The sequence below is a fragment of the Solanum stenotomum genome, chromosome 6, assembly GCF_019186545.1.
Source record: "Solanum stenotomum isolate F172 chromosome 6, ASM1918654v1, whole genome shotgun sequence".
Lineage (NCBI taxonomy): Eukaryota > Viridiplantae > Streptophyta > Magnoliopsida > Solanales > Solanaceae > Solanum > Solanum stenotomum.
In genome coordinates, this window is record NC_064287.1 from 52,674,956 (window position 1) to 52,697,145 (window position 22,190).

At 34.1% G+C, this 22,190-nt stretch overlaps 4 protein-coding genes across 8 annotated transcripts; 2 read left to right on the forward strand and 2 right to left on the reverse strand.

Moving 5' to 3' along the window:
- The first annotated feature begins 291 nt into the window (after positions 1-291).
- Positions 292-7,889, forward strand: LOC125866880 (uncharacterized). 4 transcript variants are annotated; one of them, XR_007446577.1, is made up of 14 exons: positions 294-787; positions 1,265-2,343; positions 2,448-2,626; positions 3,085-3,278; positions 3,521-3,589; positions 4,178-4,250; positions 4,730-4,886; positions 4,968-5,259; positions 5,393-5,507; positions 5,660-5,823; positions 6,019-6,093; positions 6,212-6,636; positions 7,074-7,532; positions 7,635-7,889. XR_007446577.1 is itself a non-coding variant. In XM_049547259.1 (12 exons), exons 1-12 carry the CDS (start codon positions 395-397, stop codon positions 6,398-6,400), a joined length of 2,979 nt encoding a protein of 992 aa, XP_049403216.1. In that variant the 5' UTR covers positions 294-394; the 3' UTR covers positions 6,401-6,884. The 4 variants fall into 4 exon arrangements, 2 of the variants coding, with proteins under 2 accessions (XP_049403217.1, XP_049403216.1); XR_007446578.1 differs by lacking the exon at positions 7,635-7,889 and having other exon boundaries at positions 7,074-7,138; positions 7,495-7,538; XM_049547259.1 differs by lacking the exons at positions 7,074-7,532; positions 7,635-7,889 and having other exon boundaries at positions 6,212-6,884.
- A 6,599-nt stretch (positions 7,890-14,488) lies between these two features.
- LOC125866887 (uncharacterized) lies at positions 14,489-16,761 on the forward strand. Of its 2 annotated transcripts, none has more exons than XM_049547269.1 (5): positions 14,489-14,949; positions 15,065-15,168; positions 15,301-15,472; positions 15,573-15,695; positions 15,784-16,761. In XM_049547269.1, the coding sequence occupies exons 1-5, from the start codon at positions 14,764-14,766 to the stop codon at positions 16,480-16,482; spliced, it is 1,284 nt and encodes a 427-aa protein (XP_049403226.1). In that variant the 5' UTR covers positions 14,489-14,763; the 3' UTR covers positions 16,483-16,761. The 2 variants fall into 2 exon arrangements, with proteins under 2 accessions (XP_049403226.1, XP_049403227.1); XM_049547270.1 differs by having other exon boundaries at positions 15,790-16,761.
- A 658-nt stretch (positions 16,762-17,419) lies between these two features.
- Positions 17,420-19,346, reverse strand: LOC125867635 (homologous-pairing protein 2 homolog). The gene is made up of 6 exons (XM_049548193.1): positions 19,266-19,346; positions 19,123-19,148; positions 18,168-18,435; positions 17,967-18,037; positions 17,683-17,871; positions 17,420-17,606 (listed from the first exon to the last, which is right to left on the reverse strand). Exons 1-6 carry the CDS (start codon positions 19,291-19,293, stop codon positions 17,517-17,519), a joined length of 672 nt encoding a protein of 223 aa, XP_049404150.1. The 5' UTR covers positions 19,294-19,346; the 3' UTR covers positions 17,420-17,516.
- An 885-nt stretch (positions 19,347-20,231) lies between these two features.
- Positions 20,232-21,597, reverse strand: LOC125869187 (30S ribosomal protein 3, chloroplastic-like). The gene is made up of 2 exons (XM_049549751.1): positions 21,342-21,597; positions 20,232-20,646 (listed from the first exon to the last, which is right to left on the reverse strand). The coding sequence occupies exons 1-2, from the start codon at positions 21,561-21,563 to the stop codon at positions 20,365-20,367; spliced, it is 504 nt and encodes a 167-aa protein (XP_049405708.1). The 5' UTR covers positions 21,564-21,597; the 3' UTR covers positions 20,232-20,364.
- Positions 21,598-22,190: the final 593 nt, after the last annotated feature.

Genomic DNA, 22,190 nt, shown 5'->3' on the forward strand with positions numbered 1-22,190 from the left:
AATATGTCTTTACATTCATCTCAACATCCTAATTTCTAATACAAAAACACACTCAACTATTGTATTTTAAGAAATCGTATGTCAAAAGTAGATAAGTAAAAATAAACAAAACAATATTTATGATCAATCTAATCATGTTCAACTTTATCCTTTGCTAGCAATGAGAAAGTCCACTCTTGGTCCCTTTCCCTCGTATATTTCAAACAAATCAATCAAAATCAACAAACTTTTTGGGGTCTATTTGTAACTTTCTAAACTTCAGTACCCAATTATTATTATTCTCTTATTTCCAAATATCACCTCAGCTTTTCTCTCTCTATAACTCATCATCATCTCAATCGGATCTCTCTTAGACCCGAATAATTTTCCGACAAAACCTAACCCTAATTCTTCAATGGCCAGCGATTCCAATGAACCTTCCCGTCGCAAACACCATCGATCTTCTCCTTCCGATGAGGATACCGGAGAACCATTGAAACGCCGTAAGCACCGACACCATCATCGTCACCACCGTCACCATCGCCATCATAGTAAGAAGCACCTAGAGAAATCCGATTCGAAATCCGAGAAGGAAATGGTTAAATCAAAAAGTGAGATTGAGAACGGAGGTAAACCAGGAGAAGAGATTAGGATTGGTACTGTTGTTGGTGTTTCTACATTAGGGATTGATTATGATATGGAGGAAGGAGAAATCATTGAGGATGATATTGTGGATACTGCTGCTGTTGGTGATGCTGATGAGAATACCGTGGCCGAAAAATTGGGGAATGAAGATGATTTGAACATGGTCTGTTCAGATTTCTTTCGATTTTAATTGCTGTATAAATATCGTGTTTATTTATTTGTTCTTCCAGGGCCTGTTTGGTTGCTGTCATGGTTCTTTGAAGATTAAGAATACAATTTAGTTTGGTTTTGAAAAAAAAAGTAATCTTTTTGGTAAGTAGTGAAAAACTTCTGTTTTCAAATGCAACATTTCAACTTTAAGCAACCAAAAAAGGGGCTTTTGTTTAGAATTTTACTATTTTTAGTGTCCAAGATATGTTAAATTAATGTTGTTTGAACTGTTTGATTAATAAGTATGTTGCATAAAACAGACATGAGAATTATGTATTCCATACAGAGCTTTGAAGTCCTGATGATTGAGGGCTTTCTTTTTATTAGTAAGAAACTTTCTCGTGACTGTTAAAATTTGAATCTTTTTTGTCTGCTAAAATATTGGAAAATTGTACTTTATCATTTAATTCAGCTCATATTTCTTGTCTAGGAATTGCATGAAGCTCAAGGACAAGGGCCTGCAGACAATGTGGAAAAAGTTGATAGAGATGCCACTGTTTTAGGACGGCATGATGAGCAAAGGCAAAGTAGAAAGGCTGATAGTTCTAGAGAAAGAAAGTCCAGAGTCAAGCATTCTGCCAATGGTAGTTACATAGATGAATTTCATAAATTGGAGTCTAAACCACAGAAAGAAGATAGTATCGCTGGTGAAGAAAGTACAAAACAAAAGAGCTATCATGAGGATGAAAGTGATTTACAGGATCAAATAATAAAATCCTTAACTCCTGAAAATGTTGGGAAGAGGCATAGATCTGTTAGGGTATCATCTTCACATTATGAGCACCCTGAAGAGAGACATGTTACAAAGTCATCCAAGTCACCTGATCGCTCCAGAGGAAGATCACGATCAAAAAGTGTTCTGGAGGAGTCTTTCCTTGTACCTAAGTCTCGTGAGATAGATGACACATATGAAAAGGAAAGCAGATATAGAAGTAACTTTGATGATGAAAAAATTGGTTACAACCGGGACTATCGACATGGAAGCCGAGAGTCTTCAAGGGATAGGGAAAAGGAGCATAATTCTTGTAACAGTAGATCCTCTAGAGACAGGTATTATAACAGGGAGAGTGTTGATAGATTTCGGGAGAGTATGGAGAATGACAGGGATAGAGTAAGAGAGAAAGACAGGGAGCGTGAGTTGGCTAGAGAAAAGCGAAGGGAGAGCGATAAGGAGAGGCGAACGGAGAGCGATAAGGAGAGGGAGAGGGACAGAGAGAAAGCTCGAGATAGGGAAAGGGATAGAGAAAGAGAATATGAGAGGGGGAGAGAGAGGGAGAGGGAAGAGAGAGAAAGGAGGAATAGGGATAGGGAAAGCAGGGGACGTAGTAGGGAGGCAGATAGGGATAGAAATAGCGATAGGTACAGCAGGCAGCAGGATGACAGTCTTGCTTATAATAGACGTAATAGACATTATGAGACTGACATTGAGAGAGAAAGGACAAGCAATCACTCTAAAACTGAGACCACAAAGCAACATGCTGTAGAGACAGAAAGCGAGAGATCTAAAAGGTATTGTTAATTCTAGCTAGTGACTTTTGATATCAGAACTTCTTCATCAGAGGTGTTTTACTTAATATGTGGTTCTTGTTTTTCTCATTTTTGTTGTATCGCAGAGATAAAGTTGAGCAGGAGGATTATCAGGAAAAAGTTGTTTTCCAGCTTGCTGAACAGGAAGAAGAAGATGAACTTGATAGAATTAAGGAGGAGAGCAGAAGGCGAAGGCAAGCTATTCTTGAAAAATATAAGATAAAGAACTCACAGAAGGAACAAGTAACTCAATCTGGGGACGTTGGTAATTTCTTTGACTTGAGATTTCTTGATATATTATTTGATTCTGTTTTACTGTATTTAATATTCAATTCCTTTACGCGAATGACAAGTCTTTGGTTGGTATTTTTCTATTTTTTCATTTTTTTGGTGGTAAAACACCTTCAGGTTTATCATCTGCGTATTCATGAATATAAGCTGTGAATGTTGTATTTTGGCCAATCAATCTCGCATGCTGCATAGCAGTTTAAGTGCCAAATTTCTGCCCGCTTAATGAGTTTGATTTTGGATTTGCTCTCTTAAATATGTATGTTATAGATCTTATTATGTTAGTTGGAGTCTGTTGTCACTCAGGTTTTATGAAGTCTTGCATTGCACTGTATATGATTCTAGAGTTTTGTGCTAAGATATTCTCTATTGATTTTTTGCATGTCTGGGTTGAGTTTCTAGGCTCTGACTATGTTTTTCATTTATTGGCATTAGTTGAGATTCACATGGAGCAGTCAACCCAAAAACCGGCAGCCAGACAGAATGTTGTGCAAGAGTCTATTGATGCTAAAAGCAATGGTGCAGATGTCGAGCCAACATTTTCTGTTGGGAAATCACCTCTGCAGGGTGGTCATATTGGTGATGTGCAGGCTTCTGGAGTTGGTGGACTGGGACAGGGTACTCCAAAGGTGTGTTCACATACCATTGAGATTTAAATGGGGTTTTCCTTTCTGGTGGACTGGTGGTATTCATTCTGCTTTTTTATCTTTCAACACTATTTTCTGGGAGATCTTAGTTCTTGTCCTTAAAGTTTGTTTTAGAATTAGTTGATGCAGTAATTTGCCTTCTAGGTCTGCCTTTTGCTCCAATAGTCTTTTTCCTAAATGCTGGCTTTATCTGATGATTGACTTCCGTTTACTACTCTTTGCAGAGTGAGAGGTCGGCTGACATGTTTTGTGACGATATATTTGGAGAATCACCTGCTGGCATCAGGAAGATGGTCAGTTGCTTTCTTAGAAACATAGTCAGAGATTTTGTGTTTGCTAATTCTTGGATTTAGCTTGTGTTGACTTTTAATGTTAGAGAGATTGGGCACTAAAAGCATGCATTCTGTTAGGTAATCCAATGTAGCACTTGTTATGTTGGCCATCTCATTGTTCATTTATTTTTAATTCAACTAATAGTGAGCAAACCTTTCTTTCCTGCTGAACCAAAAATGACAAACGATGAACCATTTTGGAAACGATGGCTATAAAATTCCTCTCACTACATTATGTCTGTTTCTTTTAGATGTTGGAGATTTTGTAATACCATTTAATTTCAGTTTAAAGTGTGATGTCTAGGAATATAATGTATTGTTAGAACCCTGGATTGTATGAGTCCCTATATTTCCTTGCTCCTCGTTTCCCAAACGATAACAAAGGAAAACTCCGCTCTAACAAGAGTGAAAAAGAGGATGGGTTTCTTACTTTGTACTTGTACTGAAACTGTGGGAAACATGTTACTCTGCTTATAGGAAGTCCTTTCCTTGTTTATGTAATAAGCACCCAAATTTCATTTTTCTCTGGTTTTATTTGTTGTCTGTCAGGGCAAAGGAGATGGTGTAGCAGTTGAGCGCAGTGGCCTTCATGATAACTGGGATGATCCGGAAGGGTATTATAGTAAGTATTTCATCTCACTTGTTACCAGGATCTTTCATATTTCAGTTTTTACTTCCATGCTAGTGGTAGTGTGCTACTACATCTGATACTTGGCACCATACTCCTTCATTTTTGCTCATGATAGCCTCTCTGTTAATTTTTATCCGAAGATGCTTGATAAATTTTGAGTACCCTATGACTCATTTTCTGTTTGCTTCTGTTTAATAACTATAATAGTGCAATATTTATTCAGGTCCAAAAACACATAAGGAAAAAATGTCTTGAAGTTGAGATTTTCTTTTTGCTAGTTGATATATTTTTCCCATTATCCATCGAGTTTAGAACCTTGCGGCTCTGACCCTCGGGGATATCTCGGTTATAAAAAAAGTTGATTTAAGATTGGCAGGAAGTAGTTTCAGAGAAGCTTGTTATGTTGATTAATTTTTGCTATGATGGCTGAAAATTGCTGTCTTAGTTGGTGTCTACTTGTCGGTTTGCAGGTTATCGGTTCGGAGAAATTCTTGATGGCCGTTATGAGATTGTTGCTGCTCATGGTAAAGGAGTCTTTTCTACTGTTGTCCGCGCTAAAGATCTCAAGGCTAGACCTGGTGACCCTGAGGAAGTAGCAATAAAAATGATACGCAATAATGAAACAATGTGAGTAGTTTCTTAGTTTCCCCATTTTGTGCTGCCTTGATAGATCTGGTGGCCTAATTTTGTTGTTTTCATCCTTTTCAGGTATAAAGCAGGTATGGAAGAGTTGGTCATACTGAAGAAGCTAGTTGGTGCAGATCCTGAAGACAAGCGCCACTGTGTTCGTTTTATTTCTAGCTTCAAGTACCGGAATCATCTCTGTTTGGTTTTTGAGTCTCTTCATATGAATCTCCGTGAGGTTTTGAAGAAGTTTGGACGTAACATTGGACTCAAACTCACTGCTGTGAGGACGTACGCAAAGCAACTTTTCATTGCTTTGAAGCATTTAAAAAATTGTGGTGTGCTTCATTGTGATATTAAACCCGACAACATGTTGGTAAGCCAACTGTTTGTGTATCTTCTTCTTTCCGTGGGCTAGCTAATTCTCCGACTTCACATCTGCTGAGAGTTTTACTTTGCTTCCCTTAAATTGCATGTATATGTTAACCTTTCTGTATTTGATTATTTAGGTAAATGAAGCAAAAAATGTGCTGAAGCTTTGTGACTTTGGTAATGCTATGTTTGCTGGAAAAAATGAAATTACTCCATACCTCGTGAGCCGTTTTTACCGTGCCCCAGAGATCAGTAAGATCAATTCTTCAATATTTGCTTTTTATATTTTCGGGACTTCCCTTTCTCTTTGTTTCTATTATTCAATGCTCCGACATTGATCCTAAGTACTTTTGTGAATTGTGTGCTTTTGTTTGATTAAGTTTCTACATTATGTGATGTTGCAGTTCTTGGCTTGTCGTATGATCATCCGATGGATATATGGTCAGTGGGTTGCTGTTTGTTTGAGCTCTATGCTGGGAAAGTGTTATTTCCAGGTCCAACTAATAATGACATGCTTCGTCTTCATATGGAATTGAAAGGTCCATTTCCAAAAAAGATGCTTAGAAAGGTTCGTCTTAGACATTCTCCATATTACCCTAAGCTAATTTGGAATATTTATGATTTGAAGCTATTAACCTGGTTAAGTAGTTGCAGCGGACAATTCTAGGTGATTGCAGTAGGTGGTGCTGCTTTTGCAGTTTTTGCATCTTTCTTAATAATTGACAGTGTGGAAACAATAATTCTTTCCGTTCTCTTATTTCAGGGTGCATTTACAGAACAACATTTTGACCAAGATCTCAATTTTCTTGCCATCGAAGAGGATCCTGTTACAAAGAAGGTCGTTTCTTGTAAACTTTTAGACTGTCTTGTCATTCCCAGATAATCAAACCATTTATAGTCATTAATGATAACCTTGCTATATATTAAATTTTGGTTGCACCTGTATACTTTTGCAGGCTATAAGGAAGCTGATTGTTAATATCAAGCCAAAAGATATCAGTTCAATAATTTTGGGCTCTCCAGGTGAAGACCCAAAGATGTTGGCTCACTTCAAAGATCTTATGGAGAGAATTTTTGTGTTAGATCCAGAAAAGAGAATGACTGTTTCCCAGGCATTGAGCCACCCATTCATCACGGGCAAGTGAATGACAACAATGATTTTATGACTAGGGACATACTGCTGCACTAGATACTAGTGTATTATGATCATATGATCTTAGTTTATTTTCAGTTCTCTAATCATTGGGCTTTATATGTCTTTATCTACTATCATGGGTTAAGTGCTTCAAAGATTGGCATGGTTGAAGTTGCAGAGAAGATTGCTGATTTTGGGAGATCTATATCTTGGCAGTTCTTTCAGTGCAATGTTTTCTGTTCTATCGTAAGATAACTTGCCAAAGGCGTTTTTCCCTTCTGTACTAATTCTTGATGGTGACATTATAAAGAGCTTCATACAATTTTAAAATAGTGATCATGTGTCAAGTGGTACTTTGGACTCAAGTCTTGAGAGTGGAGAATTACTTGTGCCAAAATAGATATTGACAGAAGCATGGTTATTCATATGTCTCTGTAAATAAACACAATGAATTATCTGTTCACTCTGAATGTAGATTGGGATCTGTCTTTTTATTTTTTTTCTCCCTTTCTGTACTTTTAGTTTTCTCGACTCTTGTCTTCAAATCTCTGATTTAATTGTATATTTGTGTGGGATTATATAGTTTTCAGGCCTATTTCTTAATTGTGTATCATCTCTCTTTTGTTTTACATACTGTTCAGAATCCTCGGGTCCTGGAAAGTCTAATTTACTTTTTCCTTCAGGATATCTACCAGGGCTTTGATGCAAGATTCAGTGATTTAGATGCTTAAAAGGCACCCTGGAGAAGGTACCTTGGTTTGTTTGTTAGGAATTACTGTGACTCCCTTTTAATGTTGTGAATCTACTTGATTCCTTGGACATCAGTGATAATTTGCGTTTTCTTGTTCGTGTCAATTTTTAATTTTTCTTGACAAGTTCTGCTTTCTGAACTTTAATTTGGTCCTGTCTGAATAATTGCACACTTGAGGGTGGTTTGTTAATGAGCCTTCTTAGGTTAGAATAGTAAAACTATCAAGAGCTAAAGGTTCTTATTTGGAAATAATTTGGAGTCATTGTTATTTTTTCTATTTCTTAATTTTTTTTCCCAAAAACACTTTCTAATAAGTTGCATTGCATCTGATCCATGGTATGGTCATCCTGGAGCAATGTATGACTGGAGAATGATCAGATGCAGCCTTGAAGTGAGTTGTCAATTTTATTTTCTTGCTGCTTGTTCAATAAGAATAATATATTCTACATCCCTTTGAGAAGTGTGGTATTGATGTGGCTTTTTGTCTTGCTAGGGTGTGGTTCCATGCATCTGCAGTTCTAGTAAGTATCCTTGAATTTCATTACGTCTCTGGTGTAATAGGTGGGTATCTTTTGAAAACCTGATATTCTTCTCAATGTATTACATTCAAAGTTTGGTAGTCCTCCATGGAATTGACCTACATGGAATATAATTCAAATTCTTAACTGGATTTTGCTAATAAAATTGGCCATTGTGGATCAAATCTATCTCAAATTTCAGTTGTCCCTTTCCTGAACACTAACTTCCCATGCCAGATTTTTAGTCAATGAAAAAAAAATCTGTCTAGCTTGCATTGGAATTTGACTTTATAGATCCCTCCTCCAAGAAGCATTGCATTTTTTCTCCAATCTGCACGGTCAAGGAACATTTGACTAGCCTCTCATGTTTATCTTCCTCCACCTTCTTAGGCACCAACATATTGCTCCTCTGCCAAGCCTCTCCGACTCTCTCTATCCATTTTTTTGCCATTAAACTTTGTTAGTCATGACAAGTTCAACTTGTGACTCTACCTTTTTATCCCATAGGGTTTGTCTTGAAGGATTTGAGGTGTGATGTATTGCCACGAGTCTTTAAACCCCTCAATGCCTGACTACCATTTGACTAGTAATCTTTCTTTCTCACGCTAACGAATTCTGCACTCAAGTTTGGTATAATTGTTTTTGGATTATGGTACTTTTCAGGAAATTCAGACTTCAAATAATGTTTAGAGGGGACAAGTGCATGGCTTTTATGAGATACTTAACTGAATAGTCATTTCCTTATAAAAATTCTTCTCAAGTAGAATGTAGCACTAGGGAATTTCTTTTTTGATGAAGGTAGGAATGTGGAATTTCTAAATTCAGACGAACACTGTAAAGGGACTATTTTCAAATGTCAAACAAAAACCATATTTTTAATGAGGTAGTGTTGCAAATTAAAGCATCACTAAAAACATATGAAAGCTCATAACGAGTCAAATAGTTAGGCATGCACTTAAACTACTGGCAATCTTGCTACATTTTGCGAAAGTAATGTGATATCCAAGATGAGACAAAACAAGTGAGAAATAGCATATACATGTATAAGTTCATTTATTTTGTTTAATCGGCTTATTTTTTAGAAAATCGAGAACTCAAATGTAAACGAAAATTTTGATTTTTTCGGTTTTTGGTCGGTTCATGGTTTATGTTTTTAATATATCAGTTTTTCAATATGGTTCTTCAGTTAACTGGAAAATCAAAGTGAAAGAGGTTTTGGGGTTCTCTATACAGTACTCTTTAGTTTAAAAAGTTCTCTAGCCCAATTACACCCTCCCAAGGCTGAAGCCAGAGCTCTGATGCCAAGCCTAGGCTCTTAGCTTAGTTTATGCTAGGGTTCCAAGTCTCTTTTGCTGATGCATTGTCGCCTCACACTCTTACCGTCCCACATTTGTCCTGCATTGGTGCTGTACTGGCCTGCTTTGAGTCCCCTCTCCTCTTTCTTAAGAAGTCATAGGTAGATTTTAGTGAATTGACTTGATAAAGTTGAAGTGTATCTTTACTCTTGTTTCTGTACTTCTGAATGTAAGTTAAGTTTACCATAGTTCATTCCTGTTTCTTTAACTCACTTTAACACCGCCTTTGTTTGAGTGAACACACCCCATTGTTTGTGGTTTGGTTCTCTTGTTGTTTATCTTTGGTGAAGCACTCACATACTTCTATCTGACTTGGATCTCTATTTCTGATGTCTTAAAAGTGTTTCGCATTCCTTCTATGGGTTCTCAATCTGTGTGTGTTTACCTTCTACATTTTATTACGTCTTTAGTTTGAATAGCAGCTGTCATTTGAGTTGTTTGTTTTTGGTTCATGTGTATTTGTTGTTCTTCAGAATTCTTTTGTCATTCTAATGAAGCCATTATAAATTTAAAAATATTCAGAATACATTGAATCCTGCATATGTTGATTCAGTTGGACATTACAAATCACTTCGTATTGTATAACAAGTGACATTACCCATCACTAGTCTGGATAAGTAAGAAGTGTAAAGAGCTCAATTTTCCTTTGAACTATGTGAAATGGTCCAACTTTGCCCTCTGTTAAAAGTTGGGAGTCATTCATATCCTCGCCAGTCGCCATTTGGTTTTGGCTCGAAATCTGAACTTCTAACCATAAGGGCAGATTTCGATCTTTTTCTCTATTATATGAGTTGGACTCTAATCATCCGGAGTAGCACAAAAACTTGCCACGTTGCTATGCTGTCAAAAAAATGCAGCTTCCTAACTACCAAATTTGTTTTACACACTCATCACTTATGTATTGTGAAGTAAATTTATAAAAATATATATTTGAAGGGAAGCTTGCTCTGCCATTGTGGGTTCTCTGTTCGGTTTTGCTCTAATCACTTATGCCTTGAAATATTCTCAGCTGCATTTACTGCACCGATCTGTGTTTATATGTGAGATTATAGCTTGAATGTAAGAAGTGGAATGACCCTCTTTATGTGGGATCATAGTGCAACAATACCATTCGTATTTTGTGCTGTCTAAGGATTTAAAAATTTTGTTGCTCAATTACTCTGATCATTCTTTACTAGCTTCTTGATGGTTAGAGCATTCATTTTTAGTAGTGCTACACACTTCATTTCATTGTGTTTTCCGGTTATGGTGGTTAGGGATGAGTGTTGTTTTGGAGCTTGACGTTGTCATAGATTGTTAAATGATCATATCATGTCTTGATGCACAACCGTGGATTGAATTCAGATTCTAGTAATTGAGATATTGCTTCATGATTTAGCTTATTGCAACTTTTTTTGGAGTTTGGAAAAGTTATCTCGATGTATGTAGTGGTTAGTTAAACCAGTGCTCCAATTGCGCGCTGCACTAATGCTGAAGAATTTCCTGCCTTCATTTGGATGTTCTGCTTAACTCTTTCGATATTTTAGTGCATAACAGTTGCCAGATTTTGTAGCCTTGATAGTGCAATTCTCAGCTAAGAAAGTCTACTTACGTCTTCAGAATCGCGACTCATGTCTACTTTGATTCTTCTTCAGCCTAATGATGTGTGTTGTTCAGCTCGAAAGATTATGTTTGGGCAGCAGAGCCATTATTGATGTTCACACTTTGTTCTATGAAATATGAATATAAATTTACGTTTTCTCTTAGCTTCAAGTTTCAGCATCTGATGAAAGTCTATCAAAAGCGAAAAAGTGAAAAAGGAGGCTTGTGGTCTGTTTGCTTCATTGTAAACATATCGCCAACGTTAACGATCAAAGTTGCAAATAGAAAAAGAAATATTGTATGTATATAACACACAATGCATACATACATATTCATGTTATTATTAATAAATATAAATGTGACTAGAGGAGTATTTGATCATACTCACAGGTATGCAAACAAAGCAGTTGAGTTTTACTTTAACTTGATGAAATGCATATTTCATTTGTTCAAGTTTTTGTGATTTAACCAAATTAATTATATCGACCCAAAACAAGTCATGAGTGGTACCCACACTTAATTGTGTGTTTCTCACAACTGATGCAAGTTGTGTGGGTCTTCTTTTTATCGCAGTGGACCAAAATATTGCAACTCTTTAGACAAATTTTGTCTCATAATCATAAACTAGATGAGTTATGTCGACTTTGTAAAAGTTGAAATAGTAATAATTGAAGAAGTAATTTGTGACAAATCAAATATTATTAACTATTTAATTAAAAAGAATACCAATTAATATGACAAAACTCAATTAGATTCCTACAACAGGTATATTAGAGATCATTTTTTGGTTGCATCAAAATTCAATGACGTAGAAAAGTATACGCTTATGGAAGTTTCATTGTTGTTACATTTTTTTGGGTTACAATGATTGAAAGCTAAAGATTATGAAAGAAAAAAAAGGTCAAGAATCTATAATTGCAATAACGTAAAGAAAATTATCATTCATTAGAATTTTGCTAAACCAAAAGTAAATTAACACTTTCTGGTTTGAATAAATCATTTGGAGTACACTTGAATTTTCTTTTGATTACTGAAAGTACCATGAAAGTTCCAAATCTATCACCTAATATTAATTTATACCAATTTATTATAGTTAAAATCACAAAAAATGGATGAATATGTATATTGATTAATTATATTTTGTAAAATACAAGTGTTTGTGTAGACATTTATATATCATATATATTTATTGGATTGGTATAAACATCGGATCTAGATAAACTTTTTCTAGCTCGTATACTCACAAAAATGCTACTATTACTAGTACGAACAGAGTCCTTTGTATAATTTACTTGTAAATATTTTAAGTAACGTGATAGTGTCAATTTTTTTAATACGCTATTAGTCTATCACTGTATAGTTAAATACTTTAAAAATCCAAAACTATTGAACCTTGCACTTAGAAATTAGATAAAAATAAATCTAATAATAAAATAGATTACTAGTCAATTTAGTTTTCTTTGTCAAACATATATAAATGGCTGTGACGTCCCTGCTAGGTAAATTGTTATTGTTGACGTTGAGAGGTTTAAGTTTCTAATTTCAACTTGACTATCTTTTCAGTCTTCATTGACTGTTCAATAATAAAAATAATAATAATAATAAAATTTTAATTCTTTCATTTTATTTCATACAAATCCGAATTGGATATCCAATTTGCTTCATTTTTGAGATTATTTGAGGGAATAGACTTTCAAAATTTATGATCTTAAATATTTTTAACATACTAAAAATATTTTTTGATATTATAATCTTAATTTGTCATGTTTATTTTTATAAAAATAATAGTGTGTAATTAAAGATAAAATAAGAAGTAAGAAATGATTCAACCGATCACAACGCATGCACACATGTAATACATGCACGTACAGTCGTGTGACAATAAAGTTTTTACTGAAAATCAACTAAAAAAAATAAAGAATTTTACTATAGTTATTTAACGATAATAATATAATTATTATTATATTATATTGAGTCATATATGTAAATATTTGTAACCAAATTCTTTAATAAATATCACTAAAGAATTTAACGATTTTAGTCATGGTTACGTAATACACTTAATTATGGTAAACATCAATTAATGTTGATAAGTTTTCTCTTAACCTGAGATGAAGGATGATTAATCAAATTTTACCATTGTTTCAGAATTTTAGATTGTTTGGGGACTTATAGTTTTTAGTCAAGCTTCTTAAAAATTAACTTATTTTGAAAAGTATTTTTTGGAAAAAAAATATATAGGTTTGACCAATGAATTTTAGAAATATTTCTGAACGGTAATTAATATTTGATCAAACTTTTTAATCAATACTTCTAAATGTATTTTTCAAAAAAATGCTTTTTGAATTTTTATTTTTTTTAGCTTTGAAAAACAATTACATTCAAAAACACTTATTTTTTTCACAAAAATTCGATCAAAGACCTTACTTTTTATTTATTTTTTTTAGCATTTTTGCAAATAAAAATAAGCTTGACCAAACAGAATATTAGTCTCAATAAATTTCCTAATGACGTCCAAGGTAGTTTTAATTTTGAAAGGTTCTAGAAACAAAGTGATAATAGCTTCTATAATTAGTAGCTAATCAGCAGTTGTCAATAAGTTTTGAATAATCAGCTTACCTAACACAACCTCTAAAAAGACTATTTTTCTAGCTTTTCTAGCAATTTGATAGGACTTGGGAACTTTAGTACAAATAAAATTTCATTTTCAAATTACTTTAAAATTTATCTTCTCTCTATTTTGATATATTCATCGTTTTCATTATAAGTGTCATTATTCTTTTCAAATTTATTAAATTTTCGAAGTTAAATATGATCTTAAAATTGTAACAATCGTTTATTTATATTCGATAATTAGATTTCATTCTCAGGTAAAATATACGTACATAATTAAATCACTTATAAATCAAATATATTCAATACGAACGCAATCAAATCACTTTCAATCTCTTATTTAACCTCCAACTAATTCAGGTTGCTAAAAATTACCAACATCGTGTCAGATACTCAATATTTTTTATACAATTAATTTAGCTACAACTCAATATTTTCCTAGTAATTAAAGAGTAACGCAAAAAACTTTCCTCGTTTGAAATTTTGTTATTTATTAATATTAAATTCATATATAGCTTTTTTCTTTCTTTCTTTATGTTGTGGTAGTGGAATATCTAAGGATATGATACTGTAGAAAAAATTGCTTCTCCTTAATTAGAGATTTCTGATTCGAGCTTTGAATATTAAAAATTCTTAATATAAAGAGTGTTTTCCTCTGAATGAGATTCTATATGACATAAATTTAATTATTTAGTCAAATTTCAATACGGATAGCGACCAAAAAAACCCAAAAAAATGTTGTGGTAGTGGACATGAAACAAAAATGAGAAAAATTTACATAATTGGACCGTTTCAAAGCCGCAAAAAATCACCGAGTTTTTTCTAATATGTACACCTCTTAACCGCGTCTCAAATTCCTATTTTTCCATTTCATACTAAAAAACTTCCTTCATAAGAAAAATCCCCACACGTTACTTTAACATTATTATTTTTATATATATAATCATCTAGTATCTCCTATTAATAGTTATCAACTAATTATATTCATTAAACTAGGATTGAGTATGTATTTTATTTTATATATAATTATAATATTCGACCCATTTATTATTTTATTTATATATATATATATATATATATATTCATGATATTTTAATCATTTAGTAATTTTTCTTTCCGTTAAAATTTAAATATAGATTTTAAGGGAATCTAGTAGCTCAGTTGGTTGACTGACTGCCTGAACTTTCACCCTGAGAAGGATTCGATCAGATCACATTATAATCCCCTTCCTTTCGCCTTTCCTCTACCCCCAAATATATTTATTTTTAAAATCTACTTTAAGGTTATTTTAAATGTCCACAAAAAACATTTGCACCATAATATATTTGAGAAATTTCTTATTAACTTCCCCACAACATTCTTTATATTTTCTTATAATTCAACCTTCGTCATTATCAAAAGTTGCAACTAAGCTAGTTTCATTTGTTCCTATCCTTCTAGTCTCTTCAACAACCACCAACCATTAAAGAAAAAACTCATTTTGTGTTTTATACTTCTCTTTCTTTTACTTGTTTCTCATTGAGTGAGGAAACAAACAAGTGAAAGGGAAGTAGCCATGGGAAGAAAACTTGATGCTTTACTAGGAAGAAACTTTAAAATTAGTAAATTCAAGGCCACTGCAAATTTAGCCATTTCCAGGGTTACTGTACTCAAGAACCAACGCCAAGCACGGTGCTCGATCGCGCGGTCTGATGTGGTTCAGCTCTTAAACCTTGGTTTCCATGAAAGAGCTCTTCTAAGGGTAACTTATTTATTTCACTATATTATCATTTTGATCATGTGGGGATATGTATAGTACATATTTCGAGTCAGAAGTAATAGATTCAGTTGAACTCACAGAACCGTTATGTTTGTAGGTTGAGCAAGTGATGAAGGAACAAAATATGTTGGATGTGTTTGACATGGTAGAAGGCTATTGTCTTCTAGCTATTGAAAGAATCAACCTTATTCAACAAGAGAAGTTAGTGTTTTTAATTTATTTATGTTTTCAATTGTGGATATGTGTATATGTTTTTTTTTTAAAAAAAAAATCTTAGTAGCTCAGTTGATTGACTGTCACCTGGTATTAAGCTTTCTCATGTTTTGTCTGTAGAATATGTCCTGAGGAATTGAAAGAGGCGACATCGAGCTTGATTTTTGCAGCTTCAAGGTGTGGTGAATTCCCAGAACTTCAAGAGCTTCGAGCTATTCTCACGTCAAGATTTGGGAAGGAATTCGCGGCTCGCGCTGTTGAGTTAAGAAACAATTGTGGAGTAAATCCTAAGGTAATAAATATCAGAAAACCTGGTATAGTATTCTATCGTAGTATACGAACAAATGGCATTACTAATAATGAAACTAATTTACTGTTTTTTCGCCAAGTAGATGATACAAAAGCTGTCAACAAGGATGCCTAGCTTAGAACAAAGAACCAAAGTGCTTAAGGAAATTGCAGCAGAGAATAACATTGTTTTGAAAATTGAGGAAATAATTTTGGAAAATACAGAGGTATGTTTTGAGATGAGTCTTGAATTATAACGCGATAATTATTCTATTTTTGAAGTAAATTTTTAAAGAACTTTTACGATGAAAACAGGAGGAGGAGGTCATCGCGAAAAGGAAGGACCAGCCTGAAGATCACATACCAGTTTTACCTCAAAATGTAGACCATGAAGCTAGGAGAAAATATAAAGATGTAGCAGCTGCAGCTCAAGCAGCTTTTGAGTCTGCTGCTTATGCAGCAGTAGCTGCAAGAGCAGCTGTGGAACTCTCTCGGTCTGAATCGCGTGATCTGGATGACCCCAAGAGTCCGAGTCAGAAGCCAAGGAATGTATCGGACTCTCGTGAGGATTTGAAATCTGAGTTTCATGAAGGAGAGGAGAAGAATAATGAGGGAGTTGAGAAAATTGAGACTAGTCAGAACTATGGTTTTCATTCTGAAGTCAACCAATTCTCCGATGGAGATGAGGTGGAAGAACTCAAACAGAGGAAGTTTGAAGAACAGTTCAAGAGATCAGTCTCTGTTTCAAGTTCTGATATTTCAGCAGACGATATTCTTGTTGATGAGGTGAAAAGTCCTAGACATGGTGTAATTTATGATGAAATAGATGAAGAAGTTGGAGAGGAAAACAGAATCCCGTCATTAAAACGTCCTAAGAATGAAGTTTTTGGTTCTCCGGCGCACCAAGCAGGAAATGAGAAGGAGATTGAAGGATTCACAAAGCAAGGTGCAGAAAAACTAGACATAAATAAGAAGCCAATATCAATGAGAACAAGAAAGAACTTTCACTGGTGAACCAAGATCGGATATATGTTAACAAAAAGGAGATTGAAGGATTCACAAAGCAAGGTACAGAAAACCTATACATAAATAAGAAGCCAATATCAGTGAGAACTAGAAAAAAGTATCACTAGAGACCAAGGATGAATAAATGTTTGCTGAGATTTTTCCAGTTGGTGCATATATTGTGTACTTAGTCAATATATCATAGCTACATATTTTCTTTATCTTTGGAGATTTTGTAAGTTTGCGGATATATTTTGTTCTTTTGTCAATATAATGTAGCTTCATATTTTGTTTGCTTGATTATAAGCTCTAGACAAATATTGTGATATTTTATAATAATCGAAGCTACAGCCAGACACATAAATTCTTTTGATTCGAAACTTTACTGCTATGGGATACTATTATATGCTATGAAAAAAGGGGTATAAACTTGTGCAAAGTTCAGTCTATCATACCTTTAAGCTTTCAGTAAAGATGTAGTGTGAGCTGGCAGATTAGAAAACTCGGAGAGAAACTTAGTTGAAAAAGCAACATACACTAAAATATGTACAATTGAATAAACTGAGAAGCCCAATGTAATCCACAAAGTGAGGACTAAGGACGATGGTGTGTACACAGCTTTTCCCCTCACAAGAACTGTAATCCGACAAGTGGAGTCTGGAACAATGGTGTGTACACAGGCTTCCCGTGAGGGTAGAGAGGCAACTTTTTATTTGTTCAGGGTGGATGAGCATATTTATACCCCAGAAGTGTGGCAGCTCAATGCCAATCTTGACGAAGTACAAGGCCATAGAGTTGCTGTGCATTTACATTTTACTAGCCTATTTGGTTAAGTCCTCTACTGTAAAACTCCCTATACCATTTTCAGTTGTCTTTTGAACCCAAGACCACTTCCAGTAGTGATGAGAGTAAAGCAGACAAGAGGTCTTAGAAAAGCAGATTAACATTACACAATTCCAAAGTCTACAAATATATACTCTTAGAACACCTGATCAAGTATACTCCTGCGGTAAAATGTAACACGTAAATATAATCACTAGCCTCTAGCGACGCTTCTTGCCATGCTGGATCAGGTCAGCAAAAGACTGAAAATTCACATCAACATCCTCATCATATTCAACTCCAAGTTCCTCCTGAAATGCACATGAAAATTAGGAGTGGAGTTTAGAAAGAGCAAGCAAAAATACGAAACGATCGACTTGTTAATACCTTAAACTCTTTTGGATTTTTGGGTGAGTTCTCAGTTATGGCATCCCATACATCTCTGAACATCCTTTTTCGCCTTCTCCACTGATTTAAGGCTTCTGAATACAACCCCTCGATGGCTTTTCTTTCTTCTGGACTTACAAGAGTAACACCTTCCCGCAATTTAATTAGTTTCTTTTCCATCTCATCAACCTTGAAATGATAAAGAAGTTAGGATATTTTTCAAGTTATGCTTGAAGACCAGATTCAAATGCTAGAGAGTTCCACTGAGTCTCTTCATCTCCTACCTCTTTTCTCAGTTTGGATTCTTTAGCATGTATCTCTTCCATAGTCAAATTTGACTGCAGAGATTTCATCTCTGCAACAAAACCATTATAATTTACATGTAACATCACTCGGTGAGTTGAAGATTATCAAATTCGAAAAACGTCCGACAAATTTGTACAAATAACTCACAGACAACAGCAAGGAGTATCAAATAGGAATACCTGCTTCAACCTCACTGATGGCTTTCTTCTGTTCATTCAGCTTTTCTTGTAGATTGGCATTTTCTTCCTTCATTCTATTAAGCTCTTCCGTGTCTGGGATGTCAAACTGATCTTGCCGAGCCAGATAAATTTTCTGCTTGCCATACTCTTTAAATGATATCTTACCACTGTCACAGAGATTATCCAGGGCTTTTTGTACTGCAGCTTTTTTAAGGTTAAACTTTTGCAGTGCATCTGCCGCATTTTGGACATTCAATGGTCTATTTTGCTACATTAAACACCATGCGGAAAAAGGAAAATCACAGACTGTATAACTCAAAATTCAAAAATTTGCAGTTTGATAGCAAACTAACAGGTATCCAGAAAAAAATAGACACGAAAGTGTCACACTATCTTCACGGAATATTGATAAGCTATACCCTCTGTCAAGACACTAATTCAAGCAACAAAGGAAATTACACTGTGCGCACACAGTAGCAACTGAAGCTGTAATTCTTCTATATCCTACACTTGCTTCCTCTACATTTTTAATGAAACTTTTACAAGGAACCAAATATATTATACAATAGCTTAGTTATATTGAAGCTAATCAGTTTGATTAACAACAGCTTTCGATATTTACACCTGAATCTTCAAAGCAAAATAAAATAAAATGTAGTGTACTGCATTACAACTTTTACTGCATAGCTGCTAATTTTAAGCACAGAATTACACTTCATGTTTCAAATTGAACTCTCATACCGGCGTAGAAATTAGTTAATTACAGTAAACTATCCATTTGTGTAAACAATAGTAACACTTTCAAACAAAAATTCTCTAAATCTTAGATCCTTCGACTACATTTATTTACACACTACAGGTGAAAATTAGAAGAAGAAACAAAGACAAATGCACAGAAACACTACAAACATGGAATTAGATATACTAGTTAGCAAAATGATGAACTGTGTGTTACCTCGTTTACGAAATTGAGCACGATTCCTGCAAATTTTCAAGTAACAAAAAGTGGATAAGCTTTAGGATCTGTAAATTAAGATTTCAACTACGAAAATATTCAATTCTGTTATCCGGCGAAAATATTCCGGCGAGAGAAGTTACCTTCAGTGTTATCTGCTTTAGGAGCCATGGATTGGAGAATTCACAGAGCTCCAGAGCGCGGGAAAAAAAACTTCTGCCAAAATTTCTATATTTCGAATTTCCAGGAAAAAATGGGCACGAAGGCCTTTATACGATGTCGTAGTTGAAGATCGCAGGAATTTACCCTTGGTATAGCCACTAATTACGAAGAGAGGATTCTTACATCGTAAGTTTCAAGTGAGAGTCGACATCGAGCCCATGGGCCTTGTTGGGATGGACCAACCCAACTAGAAAAACTTTATGGGCTTTTAGTTCATGATAAGTCTCTAAGTCCAAATGTTACGGGGCGTGGAAAATGAACAATCGCTAAGGAATAGCTTGAATTAAGAGAAAGTGAACTCGACCATGGTTTCAAATTTGTGCGTATAAAAATTACTTTGGCACTATACATACGAAAGAAAGAAAACTAATTTCTCTTTCACAGATTTTGTAAGACGTAACATAACTTTGGTACAATACATGTTCTACCTATCTTGTTAAATTAAGGTTGTTAATTGACAAACCTTACCCTATTCACAAGGTAAGGTTATGCAAGGTGAGACATAACTTTGGTACAATTTACATTCTAATTGGATTGACAAACCTTGTTGAACAATGTTCATTCTATCTTTTTAAAATTACTTGTAAGCCTTGCTACATATGTAAAATCTTGCATGCGTTAATTAAATGTTCATAAATTTTGTCGGACCAGAAAAACTTAATGCTACTATCTTCTTTCATCTATCTCATTAACTGTTCACGAGCTTTATCAGATTGACAAACATTACAAGACATGTTAGGCTGACAAGACTTGATACTATCTTCATTTTACTTATTTTATTAAATTATTCACAAAATTTGACCATCTTGCCACCCCGTCATAACACACTAACTATCTAAAAATTATTTACACTAGCAATGCAATTGAAAAAGAAATCTTGAAAGTTAGAAACAAAAATGGTTCCAATTGTTTTCTCCTTCAACTATAGTACACTTAAAAAGAAGATAACATATACCAAACAAAATAAAACAAAAACAGAACTTGAAACAATTTGCCTACAAATAAATAGCAAAACAACAATTAGGTCAAATTTCCACCACTCTGCTGCCACAAATTGATAATATCAGTTGCTTGATTAAGCAAAATAATCATTTGCTTTTGTGATATCCATGGCTTACTCTCTAGTGTTGTTTTCAACTCTTCCCATGCATCTTTTCTTGGCCAAAAAAAGTATGGACTTAATGGTACACTTCCATGGTCTGGTAAAACTTGATCAAGGCCAAGTCCAATATTTTTCTCCATCCATATGAATTTTAACACTAGCCTTGGCTTCTCAAATACCTTTTTCTTCATATCAACCTTCTGAAAAAAATAATTCAAGAATTCACTAAGATATCAAAACATAATATCCTATCCTTTTGGCTCATTATTTATATAGACGTACATAAGTATCTGAAAAGAATTATGTGCATTCAACTGAACTTATTATTTTCAATCTTGAATAATGTAGACACAATATTGTTTCAATACGGGTGTGAGTATCTGACACGGGCGAAAGTTAGATGTTGGATTTTGTCATAGGCGGATCTAGCTAGGATGAGTCAAGTGCATTCAAGCTAGCTAAGTGTTCAACTGAATCTATTATTTTTGGCTCGTCATCATAACTTATACTTTTAGGTTACAATATAATTTAACTCGATTTTTGTTTTGTTTTTAGCTAAATGACCAATATACTTTCCTAATTATGCCTTTAAATTTTTTAATTCATTAAAACATTCATAATTTGCTAGTTATTCCTCATTTTCATTAACAAGTGTTGGACTACCATTACATTTTTAGAGAATCGTATCTTTAATAGTTTAATTTAGCACCAAATGATTCAAAAATATTCTTTTACATTTCTAAACTATGTATCAAGTCAAAATCAGACAAACATTACTATACTATGCTAGTGGGAAGTAACTCTACTTTCATGAAATTAATTGAGTTGCACGCAAACTGATCCGAGCACTTGAAAAAAAATACATAATGAAAAAATTAAATTGCTGATTTTTTACCTCAATTTCTAGAACAACAGCTTCTGAAGTCTCAATTGCAGCTGGTTCTGCTTCTGTAACTGCTGAAGCAAAAATCTTATGAATTCTTCTTGTTGATGAACCTTTGTTGTTTAAAGATAATGAAGAACATGATTTGAAGGATTTGTAAGAAGGATTTTGTGAAGGTAAAGAGGGAATACTCAAATTGCCTTTCAAGCTAGATTGAACTGACATTGATAACATTTTTTGGTGTTGGAAAAAAAAAAAATTGTCTAGTGATGAAAAAAAGTGAAGTGGGAAAATTGTGGCCTTTAAAAGAGTGTATGTAGAGAATTTGAGATAATGATAGAATGGATAAGGTAGTAGAAGAAAAATAGAATGAAAGAATTTTAAATTGGGCTAAGAGGCCTATGTGTTATGATTTGGTCATATTATGGGATTTGGGCCCAAAGAAAGTATGATTCACTAGTTCTCATAGCTTTACTACTTTTGTATATTTAGCAATGTTATGTTTGATTTGGGGTGTCAAATGGACAGGTTAGACGGATTTTGGAGGATTTAAAGTTGAGTTGATAAACGAGTGGGCATTGATTTGCCCAAAGATTATTTAGTTGAGAGAAGATGGAAAAACATTGGGTCGTAGTCCAATTTGTTCAACTTTTATCAAGTTTACGTTTCTTTACAAGCAGAACTAATGAGTATCAGATTTTTGTCGACTAATTTTGTCATCTCTAAATTATCTAATCAACTTGATCGATATTATCTGATTATTCAAAAAAATAGAATATATCTCATGGGTGAAGATTGTTCATGCTTCTCAAATATTACGTACTTTTAGGTCATTAGTCAGCAACTTCTTAGATAACGAAG

What these genes read in the sequence shown, in the direction of transcription:
- LOC125866880 (XM_049547259.1), top strand. Translation starts at nt 395, where the DNA reads ATGGCCAGCGATTCCAATGAACCTTCCCGTCGCAAACACCATCGATCT. An exon ending in AACTCAATCTGGGGACGTTG is followed by an intron (nt 2,627 to 3,084) that starts GTAATTTCTTTG and finishes TATTGGCATTAG; the next exon opens with TTGAGATTCACATGGAGCAG. An exon ending in AGGATCCTGTTACAAAGAAG is followed by an intron (nt 6,094 to 6,211) that starts GTCGTTTCTTGT and finishes ATACTTTTGCAG; the next exon opens with GCTATAAGGAAGCTGATTGT.
- LOC125866887 (XM_049547269.1), top strand. Translation starts at nt 14,764, where the DNA reads ATGGGAAGAAAACTTGATGCTTTACTAGGAAGAAACTTTAAAATTAGT. An exon ending in AACCTTATTCAACAAGAGAA is followed by an intron (nt 15,169 to 15,300) that starts GTTAGTGTTTTT and finishes TTTTGTCTGTAG; the next exon opens with AATATGTCCTGAGGAATTGA. An exon ending in ATTGTGGAGTAAATCCTAAG is followed by an intron (nt 15,473 to 15,572) that starts GTAATAAATATC and finishes TTCGCCAAGTAG; the next exon opens with ATGATACAAAAGCTGTCAAC.
- LOC125867635 (XM_049548193.1), bottom strand. Translation starts at nt 19,293, where the DNA reads ATGGCTCCTAAAGCAGATAACACTGAAG. An exon ending in CATCAGTGAGGTTGAAGCAG is followed by an intron (nt 18,038 to 18,167) that starts GTATTCCTATTT and finishes GTTTTGTTGCAG; the next exon opens with AGATGAAATCTCTGCAGTCA. An exon ending in AATCCAAACTGAGAAAAGAG is followed by an intron (nt 17,872 to 17,966) that starts GTAGGAGATGAA and finishes TATCATTTCAAG; the next exon opens with GTTGATGAGATGGAAAAGAA.
- LOC125869187 (XM_049549751.1), bottom strand. Translation starts at nt 21,563, where the DNA reads ATGTTATCAATGTCAGTTCAATCTAGCTTGAAAGGCAATTTGAGTATT. An exon ending in CTGTTGTTCTAGAAATTGAG is followed by an intron (nt 20,647 to 21,341) that starts GTAAAAAATCAG and finishes TATTTTTTTCAG; the next exon opens with AAGGTTGATATGAAGAAAAA.